Below are 19,926 nucleotides of genomic sequence, written 5' to 3'. Positions count from 1 at the left end.
AGTCCGAAAGAACTGCTGGTTAGGTGTTAAATTCTTCCTCAGTGTACCTGAACAGGTGCTGGAGTGTGGCGACTAGGGGATTTTCACAGTCACTTCATTGCAGTGTTAATGTAAGCCTACTGTGACTAATAAGTAAATAAAATGCAACACTATATTCTGCACCCTCTCCTTTCCTTCTCCCCTATGTACTCTCTGAACGGTATGCTTTGTCTGTTTAGCGCGCAAGAAACAATACTTTTCACTGTATCCCAATACATGTGACAATAATAAATCAAATCAAAATCATCTGTGGGGAGAGAATGGAGCCTACCTCGGGTGGAATCTTCCCGTCCCGCCCACCATCGCAATCGTAGCGGACAGGACACAGAACATGCAAAGGTCTGTTGATCTTGGGCCGGATTTTCCCACCTTGAAGCGAGCGTGGCTGGAAAATCCCACCCGTCGAGTCTGGATGACCCTTCGGTAGGAGTTGCCAATGCCCACGCCTCTGAACGAATTTAAAAAAAAACCCGTGCCTTTGTATACCAACTTCTATAATCCCCAAAAGCTATTTCTACCGAACTCAAAGCGTGCCAGGGGATCGGAAACAAACCCACAACCCCTGGCACTGGGAGCCTGTGCCTCGCCCACCAAGCCACTGGGCATTCCTTTTATTTGTAGTCACTCTTGCTATGCAGAGACACACAGCAGCCAATGTCTGCACAGTTTCTTCCAAAGACAGCAACGATATGACCGACTGGTTCTATTAGCCCAGGGATAAATGTCGGGAAAATGTTTACACTCTACATTCCAAGTCCATGGAGCGGCCGCTCTTATTTCCATGCGTGTAACAAGTTTTATTTGATTTGAGTTATTATTGGGATACAGTGAAAAGTATTGTTTCTTGCGCGCTATACAGACAAAGCATACCGTTCATAGAGGAGGAAAGGAGAGGGTGCAGAATGTAGTGTTGCAGTCATAACTAGGGTGTAGAGAAAGATCAACTTAATGCGCGGTAAGTCCATTCAAAAGTCTGATGGCAGCAGGGAAGAAGCTGTTCTTGAGTCGGTTGGTACGTGACCTCAGACTTCTGTATCCTTTTCCCGATGGAAGAAGGTGGAAGAGAGTCAGACCTGCTGAGATTTTCCAGCGTTTTCTATTTTTGTTTCAGATTTCCAGCATTTGCGATGTTTTTAATCGCAAACCATTCCTTACTGATCCCTCTGACACTCTCTCTTTGGCATTCAGGATCTCAGATGAGGTTTAAAACCGGTTCATAGCATCACCCCTTTCTATCTCAGGAACTTCCTCCAATCCTGAAATCCCTTCAAACTCCCGAGGGGGGGGATTTTCCTTCCCACTCCACGGTGTATTGGGAGGTGGCGCAGCGTTTGCTGGTGGGATGGGATCTTATGGTGCCAACTTTTGTCAACGGGGTTTTCCGGTGAATGCACCCCTCAATGCTGGGGCACCCATGGAGGGGGTGCACTGTTGGCGGGACTCTGAGATTTCAGCGCCTATATCTCATACTCTTGGTCTTCAATGCAGGCTCGCATCCCATTCCTTTTCCCACCATTCGTCTCTGTCGCTTCGGCCCCACACACAGGAATTTCCCGAATTAAGTTTCTTCTTTCGTGGGACATGGGCGTCGCTGGCAAGGCCAGCATTTGTTGCCCATCTAATTGCCCACTGAACGGAGAGGTTTGCTGGGCTGTCTATTAGTGTCACAAGTAGGCTTACATTAACACTGCAATAAACATCACATTCTGAAAGACGTGCTGGTTAGGGTGCATTGACCCGAACAGGCGCCGGAGTGTGGCGACTAGGGGTATTTCACAGTAACTTCATTGCAGTGTTAATGTAAGCCTTACTTGTGACTAATAAATTAACTTTTAAGTTACTGTGAAAATCTCCTAGTCGCCACACTCCGGCGCCTGTTCGGGTACACTGAGGGAGAATTTAGCATGGCCAATGCACCCTAACCAGCACGTCTTTCAGAGTGTGGGAGGAAACCGGAGCACCCGGAGGAAACCCACGCAGACACTGGGAGAATGTTGTAGGCTCCGCACAGATAGTGACCCCAGCCAGGAATCGAACCTGGATCCCTGTTGCTGTGAGGCAGCAGCGCTAACCACTCTGCCACCGTGCTGCCAGGGCATTTCAGAGGGCATTTAAGAGTTGACCACATTGCTGTCTTCCTGGCCTCTTCCTGTGCTGTATTTTTCTTTGTTCTTTGTAGTGCAGAATGTAGTGTTCCAGTCATAGCTAGGGTTGGGGTGCCTGTGTGTGGGTTGCGTTGGGGTGGGCGGGGGGATGTGTGTGTTTTGCGTTGGGGGTGTGTGCTGCGTCGGGGTGTGTGTGGGTTGCGTTTCCTACGTAACAGTGACGACGCTTCAAATGTACCTCATTGGCTTTCAAGTGCTTTGGGAAATCCTGAGGTTGTGACAGGCGCTATGTGAATGAAAATCATCCTTTTCCTTAAGCCCAGCCTTCCATTTCCAAAATTTAGATCTGTCTGAATCGTGGAAGGAAAGCATGTGGCTTTAAATGGTGAATTTTGTTGTTTCCAATCGTGTCTTTTCTGGATTTTCTTTTGAAACATTTGAATAAATATCCCGGCTGTTTAATTTCTCCCAGAGATGGAATGCTTTGAAATAGCAAAGCAGGAACATTTCGACTTTGCTCAAGAATTGTGGACGGTTTGTAGTCTGGGAAAGAATTTAATCTTCACCGTGTCTTGTGTCTAAAATTAAAGTTATTTCATCTGTAATGAGTTTAATTTGAGAAACATTTCTACCAATCTTAAGTTGACAGTGAAGATACAATGATTGAATCAGTGCCGATTTTCCTCTGACTTGATTGAAAGGCATCATTACATTTAAAAGACAGTTCTCCATTTCCTCCTCTGCTGTGCTTATTTTCTTTAGTGGGACGCCTTAGCCTGTACAATTTTGGTAGGTGCTTTAGATGTATTGCCTGTCGGTGTACATTACTATAACTGCTCCAATCGACACAAGTCCTGCTGTGTAATATAATGGATGTGGTGTTGGTGATCCCTCAGTTTAGACCCACCACAAGGTCACTTCTGTTCTCCCCTCCCTCCCCCCCCCCCAGAGTTTCCGGAGCAGAAAAGTCCACCCTTGGCAAACACTAATGCCATACATGGTGCCATTCCGCTGTACCCCCGTGTTGCTGTTTGTCAGGCGAGGATTTGCGACTGGAACAGCTGTGGATGTACATTCATATGTTGTTGCTGATTCCGTACAATCTGCCTCGAATTTACACGTGGCCTCTCATGATCAAGTCCCTGCTTTTGATTTATTATTGTCACGTGTACTGGGACAAAAAAGCAAAGTTTATTTATTAGCGTCGCAAGTAGGCTTACATTCACACTGTAACAAAGTTACTGTGAGAATCCCGTAGTCGCCACACTCCGGCGCCTGTTCGGGTACACTGAGGGAGAATTTAGCACAGCCAATGCACCCTAACCAGCACGTCTTTCAGACTGTGGGAGGAGGAAACCGGAGCACCCGGAGGAAACCCACGCAGACACGGGGGAGAACGTGCAAACTTCACACAGACAGTGACCCAAGCCGGGAATCGAACCCGGGTTCCTGGCGCTGTGAGGCAGCCAGTGCTAACCATTGTGCCGCCATGCCACAGTGAAAAGTATTGTTTGTTTGCGCGCGATACAGACAAAGCATACTGTTCGTAGAGTACACTCGTAGAGTGGAGCTGAGTCCACGAAAAGATCGGCCATGATCTTATTGAATGACAGAGCAGGCTCGAAGGGGCCAAATGGCCCATTCCTGTTCCTAGTTTTTATGTTCTTATATAGGGAAGTAAAGGAGAGGGTGCAGAATGTAGTGTTACAGTTACAGCTAGGGTGTGGAGAAAGATGAACTTAATATAAGATAGGTCCATTCAAAAGTCTGATGGCAGCAGGGAAGAAGCTGTCTTTGAGTCGGTTGGTACATGACCTCAGACTTTTGTATCTTTTTCCCGTCAGAGGAAGGTGGAAGAGAGAATGTCCAGGGGTGTGTGGGGTCCTTGATTATGCTGGCTGCTTTGCTGAGGCAGCGGGAAGTGTAGACAGAGTCAATGGATGAGAGGCTGGTTTGCGTGGTGGATTGGGCTACATTCACCACCTTTTGTAGTTTCTTGCAGTCTTGGTCAGAGCAGGAGCCATACCAAGCTGTGGCACATGTGAGGCCTCCACCCCATGCTGCCGCTGCCCTCCACGTTCGCCAAAAACTCCAACCTCCAAATTGGACTGCATCGACCGTCCTTCTCTTCTGAGGCAGCTGAGCACAGACTTGCTCCAGCTGCCTCAGCCCCTCCTAACTCACTAAGTCCACTTCTCACCTCATCCCTGCTCTTGCTGACTTCCTCGCAGTCTACGTTTAAAGTTCTCATCCTTGCGTTGAAATCTCTGTCTGTGGCCTGCTCCCTCCCTATCTCCATAACCACCTCCGCCCAACAATTCTCTGACCACTGAGGATAGCCAAGTGGTTAGCACTGGTGCTTCACAGCGCCAGGGACCCGGGTTCAATTCTGGCCTTGGGTGACTGTCTGTGGGGAGTTTGCACGTTCTCCTCGTGTCGGCGTGGGTTTCCTCCGGGTGCTCCGGTTTCCTTCCACTAGATGTGCAGGTTAGATGGACTGGCTGTGCTAAATTGCCTATTAGTGTCCCAAGATGTGTTAGTTAGATGGATTAACGGGGTAAATGTATAGGTTTACGTGGATGGGGAACGGGCCTGGGTAAGATACTGTGTCAGAGAGTAGGTTGAGACTGGATGGGCTGAATGGCCTCCTCCTACGCTATAGGGATTCTATAATTCTTTGATTTCCGCGCTCCTCAATTGTGGCCCCTTTCACAGCTCTGGTAGTCCTCACTGCCTGGGCCTTTGGACTAGTCGGCATCTTATTAAGAAGCTCCCTAATGATTTCATCTCTGCTTTTCTCCCCTGCTGTAAGGTGCTTGTTGTAGCCTACCTTTTGATTCTGGCCACCTGTCCTAACATCTCGTCATGTGTCACGTTTTGTCTGAAGCCTCCGAACGACCTTGCTGTTTTTTTTTTTGCCATGTCAAAGCTGGCGAGGTAAATGCAACCTGTTGCAGCCCTGTGTGCGGATTGCGGTGCGGATCACAGCTCCGTGCGCACTCCGGGAGGGTTCTCCTCCGGTGGGTCTGGAATATAAAGGCTGTTTGGTGCAAGGCTGTTGTGAGTTCAGCGACGCACAAAGGGGCTTCTGTTCCTGGAGGCCACTGTGCGTGAGGGTGGTTTCTGGGAGTGTTGGGACTCTTGCCTTTGCTCCGCACTAAGTCGATTGATTCCCGGTGTTGGGTGTCGGGAGCTGAACATTCCCAGAGCTTTCAGCGGAATGTGCGGCAACGCTCCCTTAGCGAATCCTCCGAGGCTGCTGAAAGTGAACACTTGGAGCACTTCAACAGTTAGGCCGCATTCGACGCTGAGTGTTCAATTTTGTTTTAAAAATAAAAGGTGCTGGGATCGTTCTAGTTTAAGTTTATTTATCAGTGTCACAAGTTGGCTTACATTAACACTGCAATGAAGTTACTATGAAAATCCCCTAGTCGCCACACTCCGGCGCCTGTTCAGGTACACCTGAGGGAAAATTTAGCACGGCCAATGCAGCTAACCAGCACATCTTTTGGACTGTGAGAGAAAATTGGAGCACCTGGAGGAAACCCACGCAGACATGGGAAGAACATGCAGACTCCGCACAGTCACCCAAGCCAGGAATCGAACCCGGGTCCCTGGCGCTGTGAGGCAGCAGTGCTAACCACTGTGCCACCGTGCAATGTGGTTGACTCAACTGCCCTTGGGCAACTAGCGCTGACCAGCCAACAATGCCCACGTCCCACAGATGAATAAAGTATAGGTGAAGAGGGACATTGGGAGGCTGGTGAGTGCTGGTTCGGTGCATTGGCCGTGCTAAATGCTCCCTCAGTGTACCCGAACAGGCGCCGGAGTGTGGCGACTGGGGGATTTTCACAGTAACTTCATTGCAGTGTTAATGTAAGCCTACTTGTGACACTAATAAATACACTTTAAACTTTGCTGTGGGTCTGAAAACAGACCAGGTTAGGATGGCAGATTTCCTTCCCTAAAGGACATTATGAACCAGATGGGTTTTTCCAACAATCGACAATGGTCATTGGTAGATTCTTAATTCCAGATATTTTTTAATTGAATTCAAATTCCACCACCTGCCGTGGCGGGATTCGAACCCGTCTCCGAACATTAGCTGAGTTTCTGGATTGATAGTCTAGCGATAATCCCACTCGGCCACTGCCTCCCCTTACTAGGGAGAGAGAGAACATTTCTTTACTTGTTACACTGGCTCTTCAGCTGAATGGTATGTGGATTGACCATGTTTCTGTGGGAGAGGTTGGATTGCGGGACACCAGATCGGATTCAGCTGAGCAGAATTTCTCACCGCTCTGGTTTATTTGTAGGGATTTTCCCAGTGGCTGTTCTCTGAGGTGGGGAAGCAGTATGTTTTATTTAATTTAATTACTCCAATGCGAGGGGGCAAAAGTAAAAACCACAGTTGCTCGAAGCAGTTAACCCCAGAATGAGGTATCAGGGCTGGAGGCAAAATGCAATTTCCAGCAGTGAACACAAAGCAGATGTGTGAGTCGAGTATTGTGTGCAGTTCTGGAATCCACGTTATAGGAGCGATGTGATAGCACTGGGAAGGGTGCAGAGGCGATTTACCAGGATACTGCCTGGACTGGGAGCTTTAGTTTCGAAAGGCACAGTGGCACATTGGTTAACACTGCTACCTCACAGCGTCAGGGACCCGGGTTCGATTCCAGCCTCGGGTCTCTGTCTGTGTGGAGTTAGCACATTCCCCCCGTGTCTGCGTGGGTTTCCTCCGGGTGCTCCAGTTTCTTCCCACAGTCCAAAGATGTCCAGGTTAGGTTGATTGGCCGTGCTAAATTGCTCCTTCGTGTCCCAAGATGTGTAGGCGAAGGGGGGGTTAGTAGGCTAAATGTGTGGGGATGAGGGTTGAGGTAAGATGATCTGTCAGAGAGTCGGTGCAGACTCAATGGGCCGAATGGCCTCCTTCTGGACTGTAGGGATTCTATGAAAAGTTCAACAACGTCAGAGCACGAACTCTCTCCTCCAGCCTCACCCCATTTCCATTTATTTATTTTCATTTCTCCCCTTGTTTCATTTCATTTTTCCACTTTTAAATCTCGCTGTCCATCTTCCCCACACCGCCCCCCCCCCCCCCCCCCCCCACCCCCTCCCTCCCAACCCAACCAGGGCCATCTGTTGTACGTCTCGGGTTGTCCTTTGACACAGTGCTTACCTTTGCTTTACCATTTACACATTCTAAATGGCCGCTATCAACACCCTTCTTAGCCTTGATCGTCGCCATTTCCCTTTTGTCTTTTTGTCTGGAGTTTGCACATTCTCCCCGTGTCTGCGTGGGTTTCCTCCGGGTGCTCTGGTTTCCTCCCACAATCCAAAGGTGTGCGGGTTAGGTTGATTGGCCATCCTAATTTGAGCCTAGTGTCAGGGGAATTAGCAGGGTAAATATGTGGGGTTACGGGAATAGGGCCTGGGTGGGATTGTAGTCAATGCAGACTCGATGGGCCGAATGGCCTCCTTCTGCTCTGTAGGGATTCTATGGAACGTCAGCAGCGTTACCCTCTTTGTGTAACCCATCACCAAACTCCAGCCTGGGTGTAATTGGCCATGCTAAATTGTGTGGATTGGCCATGCTAAATTGCCCCTTAGAGTCTCAAGATGTTACGATTAGGGGGAATTAGCGGGGTGAATGCGTGGGGTTACGGGAATGGTTTGGGGGGGTTGGCCTGGCTATGATGCTATGTTGCAGGGTTAGTGCAGACCGAGGCCATTCAGCCCATTGAGTCTGCACTATAGGGATTCCATGATTCTAACTTGGTTGTGCAAGTTCTATGGATAACCATAGGGTATAGCCAAGTGTCATTTCTTTTTCATGCATTCTGATTGGGTGAATATAGTGTCTACGGTGTTGCATCCAGATTTTCTGATTGGACGCCCACATTTTTTTCCTCCTCAGATACAGCCTTCTGATTGGATGGCAAATGACCAATCAGAGTCAGGGGAAAAGAATTCGGTTCGGACTGCAGGTGCGTCAGTTGCTCACGTCCCCGGAACTATTAAACAGGTAAGCCCCGATTCCATTCAGAGTCCAGGAGCTGTCGTTCCAAAGCTTGTAATAGAGAATGGGAGCGTGGTAATCCAAGAGGCTTGGATGCAAGATCCAGCGACGCGGGCCTGAGAATTTAAATTCAGTCAATTAAATCCAAATTAAAATGAATGCAAATATTAGTAATGTTGACCATATAACTGCTGCATTGTCGAAAAACCCATTTCTGCTTCACTCATGTTCTTTCGGGGTGGCATGGTGGTTAGCACTGCTACCTCACAGCGCCAGGGACCCAGGTTCAATTCCGACCTTGTCGGTGTGGAGTCTGCACGTTCTCCCATGTCTGCATGGGTTTCCTCCGAGTGCTCCGGTTTCTTCCCAGAGACCTAAGATGTGTAGGTTAGGTAGATTGGCCATGCTAAATTGCCCCTTAGTGTCCAAAAATGTGCACGTTAGGTGGATTGGCCATGCTAAATTGTCCCTTGGTATCCAAAGATGTGCAGGTTAGATATATCTGTTGGAGAGTCGGTGCAGATCCGATGGACCGAATGGCCTCTACGGAACTGCAGGGATTCTGTGATTCTATTCTATGATTCTCACAGCACTAGGGACCCAGGTTCAATTCCAGCCTTGGGTGACTGTGTGGACTTTACACGTTCTCCCCCATGTCTGCATGGGTTTCTTCCCACAGTCCAAAGATGTGCGGGTTAGATGGATTGGCCATGCTAGATTGCCCCATTGGTGTCCCAAGATGTATAGGTTAGGTGGATTGGCCATGATAAATGCATGGGGTTACAGGGATTGGGGTGGGAGTGGGGGGTTGTTGGACTTGGGTAAAATGCTCTTTCGGAGAGTCAGTGCAGATTCGATGGGACGAATGGGCTCCTTCTACACTGTAGTGATTGTGGTTTTAGGGAAGGCGGATCATATGGGGCATAAACACCAACACAGGCCAATAGGCCAACTGACCTGTTTCTGTGTCGTGAACACGCTATAAACATGTGTCCACACTTGAAGATCCCATGGTTATGCTCCTATATGTCCCAGATGAAACACGTATGCTTCTAATCTAGAAGCTGGAATCCTTGCCTCTGCTGTATGTTATATACCCTAGTGTCCACACTTTGGGGACAGACAGTATACTAAAGGAAGCTCTGTGTTCCCTGGAGACTGGGACACTCAGCTAGCCCATACATCCTGCCTCACAGACTGCTCACCACTGCCTCTGGGAAACTGCCTGAACAGTTCCCCGGAGAGGTCGAGAAGTCGAGATAATGCGCGCAAAATCGAGGACTTCCCTTCATCCGTAAATTGAAGGTAAACTTATTGGATTTCCAGTGGGAATAATCGAATTGCTCTGATCTGGACTGCAATGTCCGAAAGAAAGCAGATTCAAGATTAACTTTCAAAAAATAATTGGATAAACCTTTGAAAAGGGGAATAAAATAAAAGGGTGTGAGGGGAGTGGGACCAATTGGATGGTTTTTTTCAAAGCCAACACACGCCCAATAGGCCGAATGGCCCCCTGTAACACTCTGTGCTCCAATGTACATGGAATTCGTCAGTCAGACCTCAAACAAATTAAAATGCCTTACCGATTTACAGGCTGCCTTCGGAGAGAGCTGTCCCAATCACTGTTCATCATAGAATCCGACAGTGCAAAAGGAAGCCATTCGGCCCTTCACTGACCACATTCCCACCCAGGCCCTACTCCTGTAACCCCAAGCATCGACCCTACTAATCCCCCTGACACTCAGGGGCAACTTAGCTTGGCCAATCCACCTCACCAGCACGTCTTTGGAGTGTGGGAGGAAACCGGAGCACCCGGAGAAAACCCGCGCGGAGAAAGTGCAGACTCCACACAGAGAGTGACCCAAGCCGGGAATCGAACCCGGGTCCCTGGTGCTGTGAGGCAGCAGTGCTAACCACGGTGCCAGCTGTTATGAACTTATTTTTACGTAAGGACATTGGAATTGGGAGCTAGGTGTAGGCCATTCTGCCCCTATAGAATGCTAAAGGTGGACATTGAACAGATGTTCCCCCTTTTTGGACAAGAGGGAATCGCGACGTTCTGGGGGCCCGGGTTCGAATCCCACCACGGCAGACCATAAAATTTGAATTCAATAAAACTCTGCAATTAAAAGTCTAATTATGACCATGAAATCATTGTCAATTGTCGGAAAAACCCACCTGGTTCACTAATGTACTTTAGGGAAGGAAATCTGCCGTCCTTACCTGGTCTGGCCTACATGTGACTCCAGAGCCACAGCAATGTGGTTGACTCTTAACTACCTTCAGGGATGGGCAATAAATGCTGGCCCAGCCAGTGACGCCCATATCCTGTTTGGAACAAGAGGGCATAGATACAGAAGAGTGGAGGTAGGTTAAAAACTGAGAAGAGGAGAAACCAGTTCTCTGAGGATTGTGAATCTGTGGAACTCATTGCCTGAGAGTGCAGTGGAGGCAGAATCAATCAAGTTAAAGTTTATTTATCAGTGTCACAAGTAGGGTTATGAAGTTACTGTGAAAATCCCCTTGTCGCCACACTCCGGCGCCTGTTCGGGTAACACTGAGGGAGAATTTAGCACAGCCAATGCACCCTAACCAGCACGTCTTTCGGACTGTGGGAGGAAACCGGAGCACCCGGAGGAAACCCACGCCGACACGGGGAGAACGTGCTGACTCCACACAGACAGGGACCCCAAGCTGGGAATCGAACCCGGGTCCCTGGCGCTGTGAGGCAGCAGTGCTAACCGCTGTGCCGCCCTGCTAATCCCCTGACACTAAGGGGCAATCAACAGATTCAAGAAAGAGATAGATAACTTGCTGATGGAAAGCCGGATAGAGGAGCAGGCTGGGAAGTGGAGTTAAGACCAGGATAAGATCAGCCACGACCTTGTTAAACGATGGAGTGGGCTTGTCGGGCTAATTTGCCCGCTCCTAATTCCTAAGTGGGTGGACGCTGTGAGGGAGACAGTGTTGCTGTTCCACTGGACAGCACAATACTTCGTGATTTGTGCAAAATCTGTAAGAATACAGCCGCCCACCCCCACCCCCATTACAATGCATTAGGCAGAAGAATCAGATGGTCTTCTAATTTGATAATGTGCAGGAAATGGCTAACTAAACACAGCGAAGGAAGTCTGTACGAGGTTTCTGCTGATAGGAAATACTCATGGCAGAAAATTCCTGCATAATTGCACTCATTCCATCGGATACAGGAACAAGGGGGAGCGGGGGGGAGGGGCGGGGGGGCAGTGGGGATCGGCTGGGAACCTCCAATGTAACTCGCTGACTGTCTTGTCTCCAGTGGGGTCACACTAGTTGTCGATGGCACGGCGAGTTTGTTTACCGATGAACCACCTACCCGCTTGCAGAACCAAACTGCCCCGTTCTTAGCACCCATTCGCCATTTTGTGTCCTGAGGTATCATAGAATAGAATTTGCTATCATAGAATCCCGACAGTGCAGAAGGAGGCCATTCGGCCCATCACGCCTGCACCGACAACAAGCCCACCCTATCCCTGTAACCCCACGTGTTTACCCTGTTATCCCCCTGATATTAAGGGGCAATTTAGCATGGCCAATGCACCTAACCTACCCATCTTTGGACACGAAGGGGCAATTTAGCATGGCCAATCCACCTAACCCGCACACCTTTGGACACTGAGGGAGAAGTTAGCAGGGCCAATCAACCTAACCTGCACATTTTATTCATTCGTGGGACATGGGCGTCGCTGGCTGGCCAGCATTTATTGCCCATCCCTAGTTGCTCTTGGAAGGTAGTTGGGAGACAACCTCATTGCTGTGGCTCTGGAGTCACATGTAGGCCAGACCGGGTAAGGAGGGCAGATTTCCTTCCCTAAAGGACGTTAATGAACCGGATGGGTTTTCCCTGACAATCAACAATGGTTTCATGTTTCATGTTCAAGAATCAGTAGATTCTTAATTCCAGATGTTATATATTGAATTCAAATTCCATCATCTGCCGTGGCGGGATTCGAACCCGGCTCCCCAGAACATTGTCTGAGTTTCTGGATTAATAAGTCTAGTGATAATACCACTAAGCCATTGCCTCCCCTTATATACAAACCTTCCTCGACCTATTTATGAACAACAAGGATTGGAACTTCCATTTCGGCACCCTCATCCACACTGACGTGGGTTTGATACCCAAGCTTAGATGATGGCACTGGATTCTGAATCAAGCATGTTGGGACACTAAGGAGCAATTTAGCATGGCCAATCCACCTAACCAGCACACTGTTGGACTGTGGGAGAAAACCCACGCGGACACGGGGAGAACGTGCAAACTCCAATAGACAGTCGCCCAAGACTGGAATTGAACCCGGATCCCTGGGGCAGCAGTGCTAACCATTGTGTCACCGTGCCGCCCATAAGGTAGGTAGCGTTAGTAAATTTGAGAGCGCAGATCCAAAAATGGGGTGATGGCACAATGTTGGCGCTTGCTGACATTGGCTCAGTTGAGAGTTCTTCATGCTTTAGGAACAGAGCACTTAGGAGCAGATGTAGGCCATTCAGCCCTTCAATTCCGCTCCACCTTTCAATATGGTCATGGCTGATTTGGTTGTGGCCTTAATTTCACTTTCCGGTTTCCCCCTCCCCCTCCATAACCCTGACTCTCTTGTCTATCTAAAATCTGTCTAACTCAACCTTAAATAAATTCAATGACCCAGCCTCCACTGCACTCTGGGAAAGAGAATTCCACAGACTAATGACCCCGCCCCCCCTCCCGAGAGGAAAAGCATTCTCCTCATCTATGTCCTTAATGGTAGCGCCCTTATTCTTAAACAATGTCTAGTCTCTCCCACAAGTGTGACAAAGTGGCGTAGTGGTTAGCACTGCTGCCTCTCAGCGCCAGGGACCCGGGTTCGATTCCCGGCTTGGGTCACTGTCTGTGCGGAGTCTGCACATTCTCCCCATGTCTGCGTGGGTCTCCTCCGGGTGCTCCGGTTTCCCCCTACAGTCTGAAATACATGCTGGTTAGGTGCTAAATTCTCCCTCGGTGTACCTGAACAGGTGCTGGAGTGTCGTAACTCGGGGATTGTCACAGTAACTTCATGGCCTGCTTGAGACACTAATAAATACACTTTTAGCATTTGTAATACGTTAAGGCTGCATCGAAGGAACACAAAGCGAGCAGGCACAGACATATCAGCCTATTTCTGACGCTAATAAATACATTTAAACTTTGTGGCCGGAATTTGACCGCCCCACCCACCAAGGGAATCGGAGCGGGCGAGGGGTGGCGGAGAACGGAAAGGTCCGTTGACCTCGGGTAGGATTTTACGGGTTTCTGGAGGAACGAGGCCATAAAATCCCACCCAGTGAATGCAGCATAGAAAATGGCCACCTCAGTCCAAATGGTCCAGGCCCATCTGGCCTCCTTCTCTCCCCTCCATCTCATCTCATCCTGTCAGCCCAACCTTCTGTTCCTTTCAGTTCAACGAGACGCCCAACTTGGGTGCGATTTCTTGAAAATACAAAGAGGGAATTGGCCAAAAATTTAAATCCGCGTTTTAAAAAAAAAAAATCCTTGCCTACAGCACCAGCTCCGTTGCTGGGGGGAGGGAGGAGGAGCATGAAAAATTCATGCTAAGTAGGAAGCTGTAAAAGATAGGAGTCCGTCACCCGATGGAAAGGACATTGTGACTGACCATTTAGACCTATTGTTGCAGCCTCTTTACTTTAATAAAGGAAGCTTAGCCTCCTAAGTGTTTTAATTATTGATGATTTCATGTCGGGATGTTGGCTCCATTATGACACTGACCTTTATAACAGGCCCCCCTCCCCCGCACCCCCCTCTCCCTCCCCCCACCCCCCCCCCCCCCCCCCCACCCCCCCCACACACACAAGGCTGGGAGAAACCTGAGGAGCTTCAAGTAATTTGAGCAACGACACTCATGAGGACCTGTATTTATCTCCCTTTCTGCTAAAACATTCTTCGGGAATATTTCTTAGTTTGGTTTTATTTGTCTCCTCCACTGCCAAAAGGTGATCGCACTCTGTTTTTAAAAAAAACAGTTCATAGAAATCCTACAATGTAGAAGGACACCATTCGGCCCATCCAGCCTGCATTGACAATAATCCCCCTGACTGAAGGGGAAATTCTATTATGGCCAATCCACCTAACCTGCACATCTTTGGACACCAAGGGGCAATTTAGCATGGCCAATCCGGCACGGTAGCACAGTGGTTAGCACTGCTGCTTCACAGCTCCAGGGTCCCGGGTTCGATTCCTGGCTTGGGTCACTGTCTGTGTGGAGTTTGCACATTCTCCTCGTGTCTGCGTGGGTTTCCTCCGGATGCTCCGGTTTCCTCCCACAGTCCAAAGATGTGCGGGTAGGTTGATTGGCCAGGTTAAAAATTGCCCCTTAGAGTCCTGAGATGCGTAGGTTAGAGGGATTAGTGGGTAAATATGTGGTGGTAGGGCCTGGGTGGGATTGTGGTCGGTGCAGACTCGATGGGCCGAATGGCCTCCTTCTGCACTGTAGGGATTCTATCATTCTATCAATCCATCTAACCCGCACATCTTTGGACACTAAGGAGCAATTTAGCATGGCCAATCCACCTAACCTGCACATCTTTGGACACCAAGTGGAAATTTGGCAAGGCCAATCCACCTAACCGACACATCCTTAATTCCAAATTCGATCAAAGATTTTATTTATTATCGTCACATGTATTAGTATACAGTGAAAAGTATTGTTTCATGCGCGCTATACAAACGTAGCATTCTGTTCATAGAGTACATGGGGCGGCACGGTAGCACAGTGGTTAGCACTGCTGCTTCACAGCTCCAGGGACCTGGGTTCGATTCCCGGCTTGGGTCACTGTCTGTGTGGAGTTTGCACATTCTCTTCGTGTCTGCGTGGGTTTCCTCCGGGTGCTCCGGTTTCCTCCCACAGTCCAAAGATGTGCGGGTTAGGTTGATTGGCCATGCTAAAGTTGCCCCGTAGTGTCCTGGGATGCGTAGATTGGAGGGATTGGTGGGTGGGGTGTGTGGGGTTATGGGGGTGGGGCCTGGGTGGGATTGTGGTCGGTGCAGACCTGATGGGCCGAATGGCCTCTTTCTGTACTGTAGGGTTTCTATGATTTCTATGAAGGAAAGGAGATGGTGCAGAATGTAGTGTTACAGTCATAGCTAGGGTGTAGAGAAAGATCAACTTAATGTAAGGTAGGCCCATTCAAAACTCTGGTGGCAGCAGGGAAGAAGCTGTTCTTGAGTCGGTTGGTACGTGACCTCAGACTTTTGTATCTTTTTCCCGAAAGAAGAAAGTGGGAAAGAGAATGTCCAGGGTGCGTGGGGTCCTTGATTATGCTGGCTGCTTTTCCAAGGCAGCGGAATGGATGGAGTCAATGGATGGAAGGCTGGTTTGCGCGATGGACTGGGCTACATTCACAACTCTTTGTAGTTTCTTGTGGAGTTTGCACATTCTCCCCGTGTCTGCGTGGGTTTCCTCCGGGTGCTCCGGTTTCCTCCCACAGTCCAAAGATGTGTAGCTTAGGTGGATTGGCCATGGGAAATGTGTGGGGTTACAGGGATGAGGTGGGCGAGAGGGCCTGGGTGAGATACGCTGTCGCAGGGTCACTGCAGACTCGATGGGCCGAATGGCCTCTTCTGCACTGTAGGGATTCTATGATTCTACATCCCTTATTACAAAGGCTCACCATTTCTCTCTCTCTGTACAATTTGTGTGTGTTTGTGTACCATTTCTCTCTAGTGTTTTTGTGTGTCTGTGTCTGTACCGTTTCTCTCTCTCTTTCTGTGTCGTGTCCATATACATTAAAAAACACTTTTAGATTCCAGCTCGTCGCATCCTTCACTTCACATTACCATGATTAATGGACCAATACTCACAGCCGGCCTTGCAATGTTGACGTTGTGGAAATGGCTAACACTGAGTCGATCTTGACGTTTGTCTTGTTTAATTTGATCCAATAAATCCTCCTCCTCAAGAGTGAATTCACTGCAAGGTGTCGTCAGCTGAACTGGCTCTGGATTGCTGCCAGTTTGTTATGTCAGTCATTATGCTGACTAAGTTTAGTCTTTCCTCCACTCCAGTGAAAGCGATACCACAGCTCTGTGTTAAATAGGAAGCAAAGAGAAGGCCAAGTAGCGATCTGATCAGGGTGCTTCACATCATGAAGGGCAGAGGAGTGAGGCACGAAGGTTACTGGGCGAGTAATCCAGAAAATGCTCGATTCAGGGGTTCAAATCCCACCACGGCAGCTGGTGGGAATCTAAATTCAATTGGTAAGATCCTGGAGTTGAAAGCTAGTCTCAGTAGTAGAACCGTAGGAAAGTTACAGCACAGAAAGAGGCCATTGGGCCCATCTTGTCCATGCGAGCCCGAGGACACCCAGGTGCCCTCTCTAATCCATGAAACTATCATCGACTGACTTGATTTGATTTATTATTGTCACATGTATTAGTATACAGTGAAAAGTATTGTTTCTTGCAGGCTTCACAGACAAAGCATACCGTTCATAGAGAAGGAAAGGAGAGAGAGTGCAGAATGTAGTGTTGCAGTCATAGCTAGGGTGTAGAGAAACATCACCTTCACGTGAGGTAGGTCCATTCAAAAGTCTGACGGCAACAGGGAAGAAGCTGTTCTTGAATCAATTGGTACGTGACCTCCCACTTTTGTATCTTTTTCCCGACGGAAGAAGGTGGAAGAGAGAATGCCCGGGAGGTGTGCGGTTCTTAATTATGCTGACTGCTTTTCTGAGGCAGCGGGAAGTGTCGACAGTGTTAATGGATGGGAGGCTGGTTTGAGTGATGGACTGGGCTACATTCACACCCCTTTGTAGTTTCTTGTGGTCTTGGACAAAGCAGGAGCCATACCAAGCTGTGATAGATCCAGAAAGGATGCTTTCTATGGTGCATCTGTAAAAACCCATCTGGTTCACTAATGCCCTTTAGGTAAGGAATCTGCCATCCTTACCCGGTCTGGCCTACATGTGATTCCAGAGCCACAGCAATATGGCAGACTCTTGACTGCCCACTCAGTTTTTACTCATTCCAACAATGTGTAGGCATCAGCATCCTAATTACCCCTGAGGTTTTCCCAGGGCTGAAGGATTGGTAACGAGAGGGAACCAAATTTAGTATGATTGGCAAAGCTTTTTGGGATAATGAGAGGTTTGGCTTTGGAGGGCACTATCTGATAATCAGTGGAAACACGTTCCCCTCCAAGTCACTCACTATCCTGACTTGGAAATATATCGGCCGTTCCTTCACTGTCGCTGGGTTAATATCCCGGAACCCCCTCCCTAACAGCACTGAGGGTGTGCCTACACGCAGTTCAAGAAGGCATTACCACCACTTTATTTTTCATTCAGTTGTGGGACATGGGTGTCGCTGGCTGGCCAGCATTTATTGCCCATCCCTAGTTGCTCTTGGAGGGCAGTTGAGAGTCAACCACATTGCTGTGGCTCTGGAGTCACATGTAGGCCAGACCGGGTAAGGACGGCAGATTTCCTTCTCTAAAGGACATTAGATGGGTTTTTCCAACAATCGACAATGGTTTCATGGTCATCAGTAGATTCTTAATTGAGTACAAAGAACAATACAGCACAGGAACAGGCCCTTCGGCCCTCCAAGCCCGCGCCGCTCCCTGGTCCAAACTAGACCATTCTTTTGTATCCCTCCATTCCCACTCCGTTCATATGTCTGTCTAGATAAGTCTTAAACGTTCCCAGTGTGTCCGCCTCCACCACCTTGCCCAGTGTGTCCGCCTCCACCACCTTGCCTGGCAGCGCATTCCAGGCCCCCACCACCCTCTGTGTAAAATATGTCCTTCTGATATCTGTGTTAAACCTCCCCCCTTCACCTTGAACCTATGACCCCTCGTGAACGTCACCACCGACCTGGGGAAAAGCTTCCCACCGTTTACCCTATCTATGCCTTTCATAATTTTATACACCTCTATCAAGTCTCCCCTCATCCTCCGTCTTTCCAGGGAGAACAACGCCAGTTTACCCAATCTCTCCTCATAACTAAGCCCCTCCATACCAGGCAACATCCTGGTAAACCTCCTCTGTACTCTCTCCAAAGCCTCCACGTCCTTCTGGTAGTGTGGCGACCAGAACTGGACGCAGTATTCCAAATGCGGCCGAACCAACGTTCTATACATCTGCAACATCAGACCCCAACTTTTATACTCTATGCCCCGTCCTATAAAGGCAAGCTTAATAGGATGGCACAGTGGTTAGCACTGCTGCCTCTCAGCGCCAGGGACCCGAGTTTGATTCCCGGCTTGGGTCACTGTCTGTGTGGAGTGTGCACATTCTCCCCGTGTCTGCGTGGGTTTCCTCCGGGTGCTCCGGTTTCCTCCCACAGTCTGAAAGACGTGCAGATTAGGTGGATTGGCCATGCAAAATTGTCCTCCTGTACACGAACAGGTGCCGGAGTGTGGCGATTAGGGGATTTTCACAGTAGCTTCATTGCAATGTTAATGTAAGCTTACCGGTGACACTAATAAATAAACATAACTTAAACCTCTGGTTTTTTTCAAACGTCTTATATCTGTGTCAGGAATTGGGATCACTAATTAAATGCTGGGATTGCTTCTGAAGAAATTGGGTGGCACAGTGGGTTAGCGCTGCTGCCTCACAGCGCCAGTCCCTGGGTTCAATTCCCGGCTTGGGTAACTGTCTGTGCGGAGTTGCACATTCTCCCCGTGTCTGCGTGGGTTTCCTCCGGGTGCTCCGGTTTGCTCCCACAGTCCGAAAGATGTGCGGATAAGGTGGATTGGCCGTGCTAAATTGCCCCTTAGTGTCAGGGGGATTAGTCGGGTAAATATGTGGGGTTACAGGAATAGGGCCTGGGTGGGATTGTGGTCGGTGCAGACTCGATGGGCTGAATGGCCTCCTTCTGCATTGTAGGGATTCTATGATTCAAGGAGGTGGGGGAGTTTTGTTTGTGAATACTGGATGGTTTCCCCTCTCCTGAATCGACCATGAATTTCAAAGGGTATTTCAGCATGGAAATTGACGAAGGCAAGATGTCACTCTCTCTAATCACCACCTCTCCGCCTCACTGAGCAAATAACTACACTCGCCGCGCGGCTGTGACTTTCGCCAGAGACCAGGACCGGACTTGACATGATCCGATTTTATCTGGTAATGGCCCTAAGTGCTGACAGTCGAGTGGTCGGTGCGAACAATGGTCGCACAAGCCTGATCAATACCTTATCAAATGGGCAGCAGATAAAGCCTGCGTGTCTTGACTGACTTGACAGAGGACATCTGGTTCAGTGACACGGAGGGGTCGTGGGATCACTGGGCTGTGGGAGATCTTTACAGGTTACGATGCGATAAGTCCAGCAAATGAGAACCGATGTTCATTAACAGAAGCTTCACTTTGAGTTCTCCCCCCCCCCCCCCCACTTCGTTCCGAAGCCATATTTAAAATGAAGTGAAAATCCAATTAACTGAAAAAAATCTTCAGCCCGTTCCACGGGAGGCCTCCTCATGTTTAAGACCATAAGATATAGGAGCAGAGTTAGGCCATTCGGCCCATCGAGTCTGCTCCGACATTCGATCATGGCTGATGTGTTTCACAACCCCATTCTCCCGCCTTTTCCCCGTAACCTTTGATCCCCTTACCAATCAAGAACCTATCTATCTCTGTCTTAAATACACTCAATGACCTGGCCTCCTCTGTGGCAATGAATTCCATAGATTCACCATCCTCTGGCTGAAAACATTCCTCCTCATCTCGGTCCTAAAGGGTCATCCCTTTACTCT

General features: G+C 49.0%; 1 protein-coding gene across 2 annotated transcripts in view; it reads left to right on the top strand.

The window, feature by feature from the left end:
- The window catches only part of LOC144480508 (AT-rich interactive domain-containing protein 3B-like), a 183,052-nt gene that overhangs the window by 40,187 nt on the left and 122,939 nt on the right, over window positions 1-19,926 (top strand). For both annotated transcript variants that reach the window (XM_078200006.1, XM_078200005.1), the window contains exon 2: window positions 8,062-8,169. In XM_078200006.1, the coding sequence (XP_078056132.1) occupies window positions 8,062-8,169 (108 nt within the window). The remainder of the gene's footprint in view (window positions 1-8,061; window positions 8,170-19,926) is intronic.

This window comes from Mustelus asterias, chromosome 29, assembly GCF_964213995.1.
Source record: "Mustelus asterias chromosome 29, sMusAst1.hap1.1, whole genome shotgun sequence".
Lineage (NCBI taxonomy): Eukaryota > Metazoa > Chordata > Chondrichthyes > Carcharhiniformes > Triakidae > Mustelus > Mustelus asterias.
The sequence above is the reverse complement of the archived record's forward strand: the minus strand, read 5'-3'. Positions and strand labels throughout refer to the sequence as shown.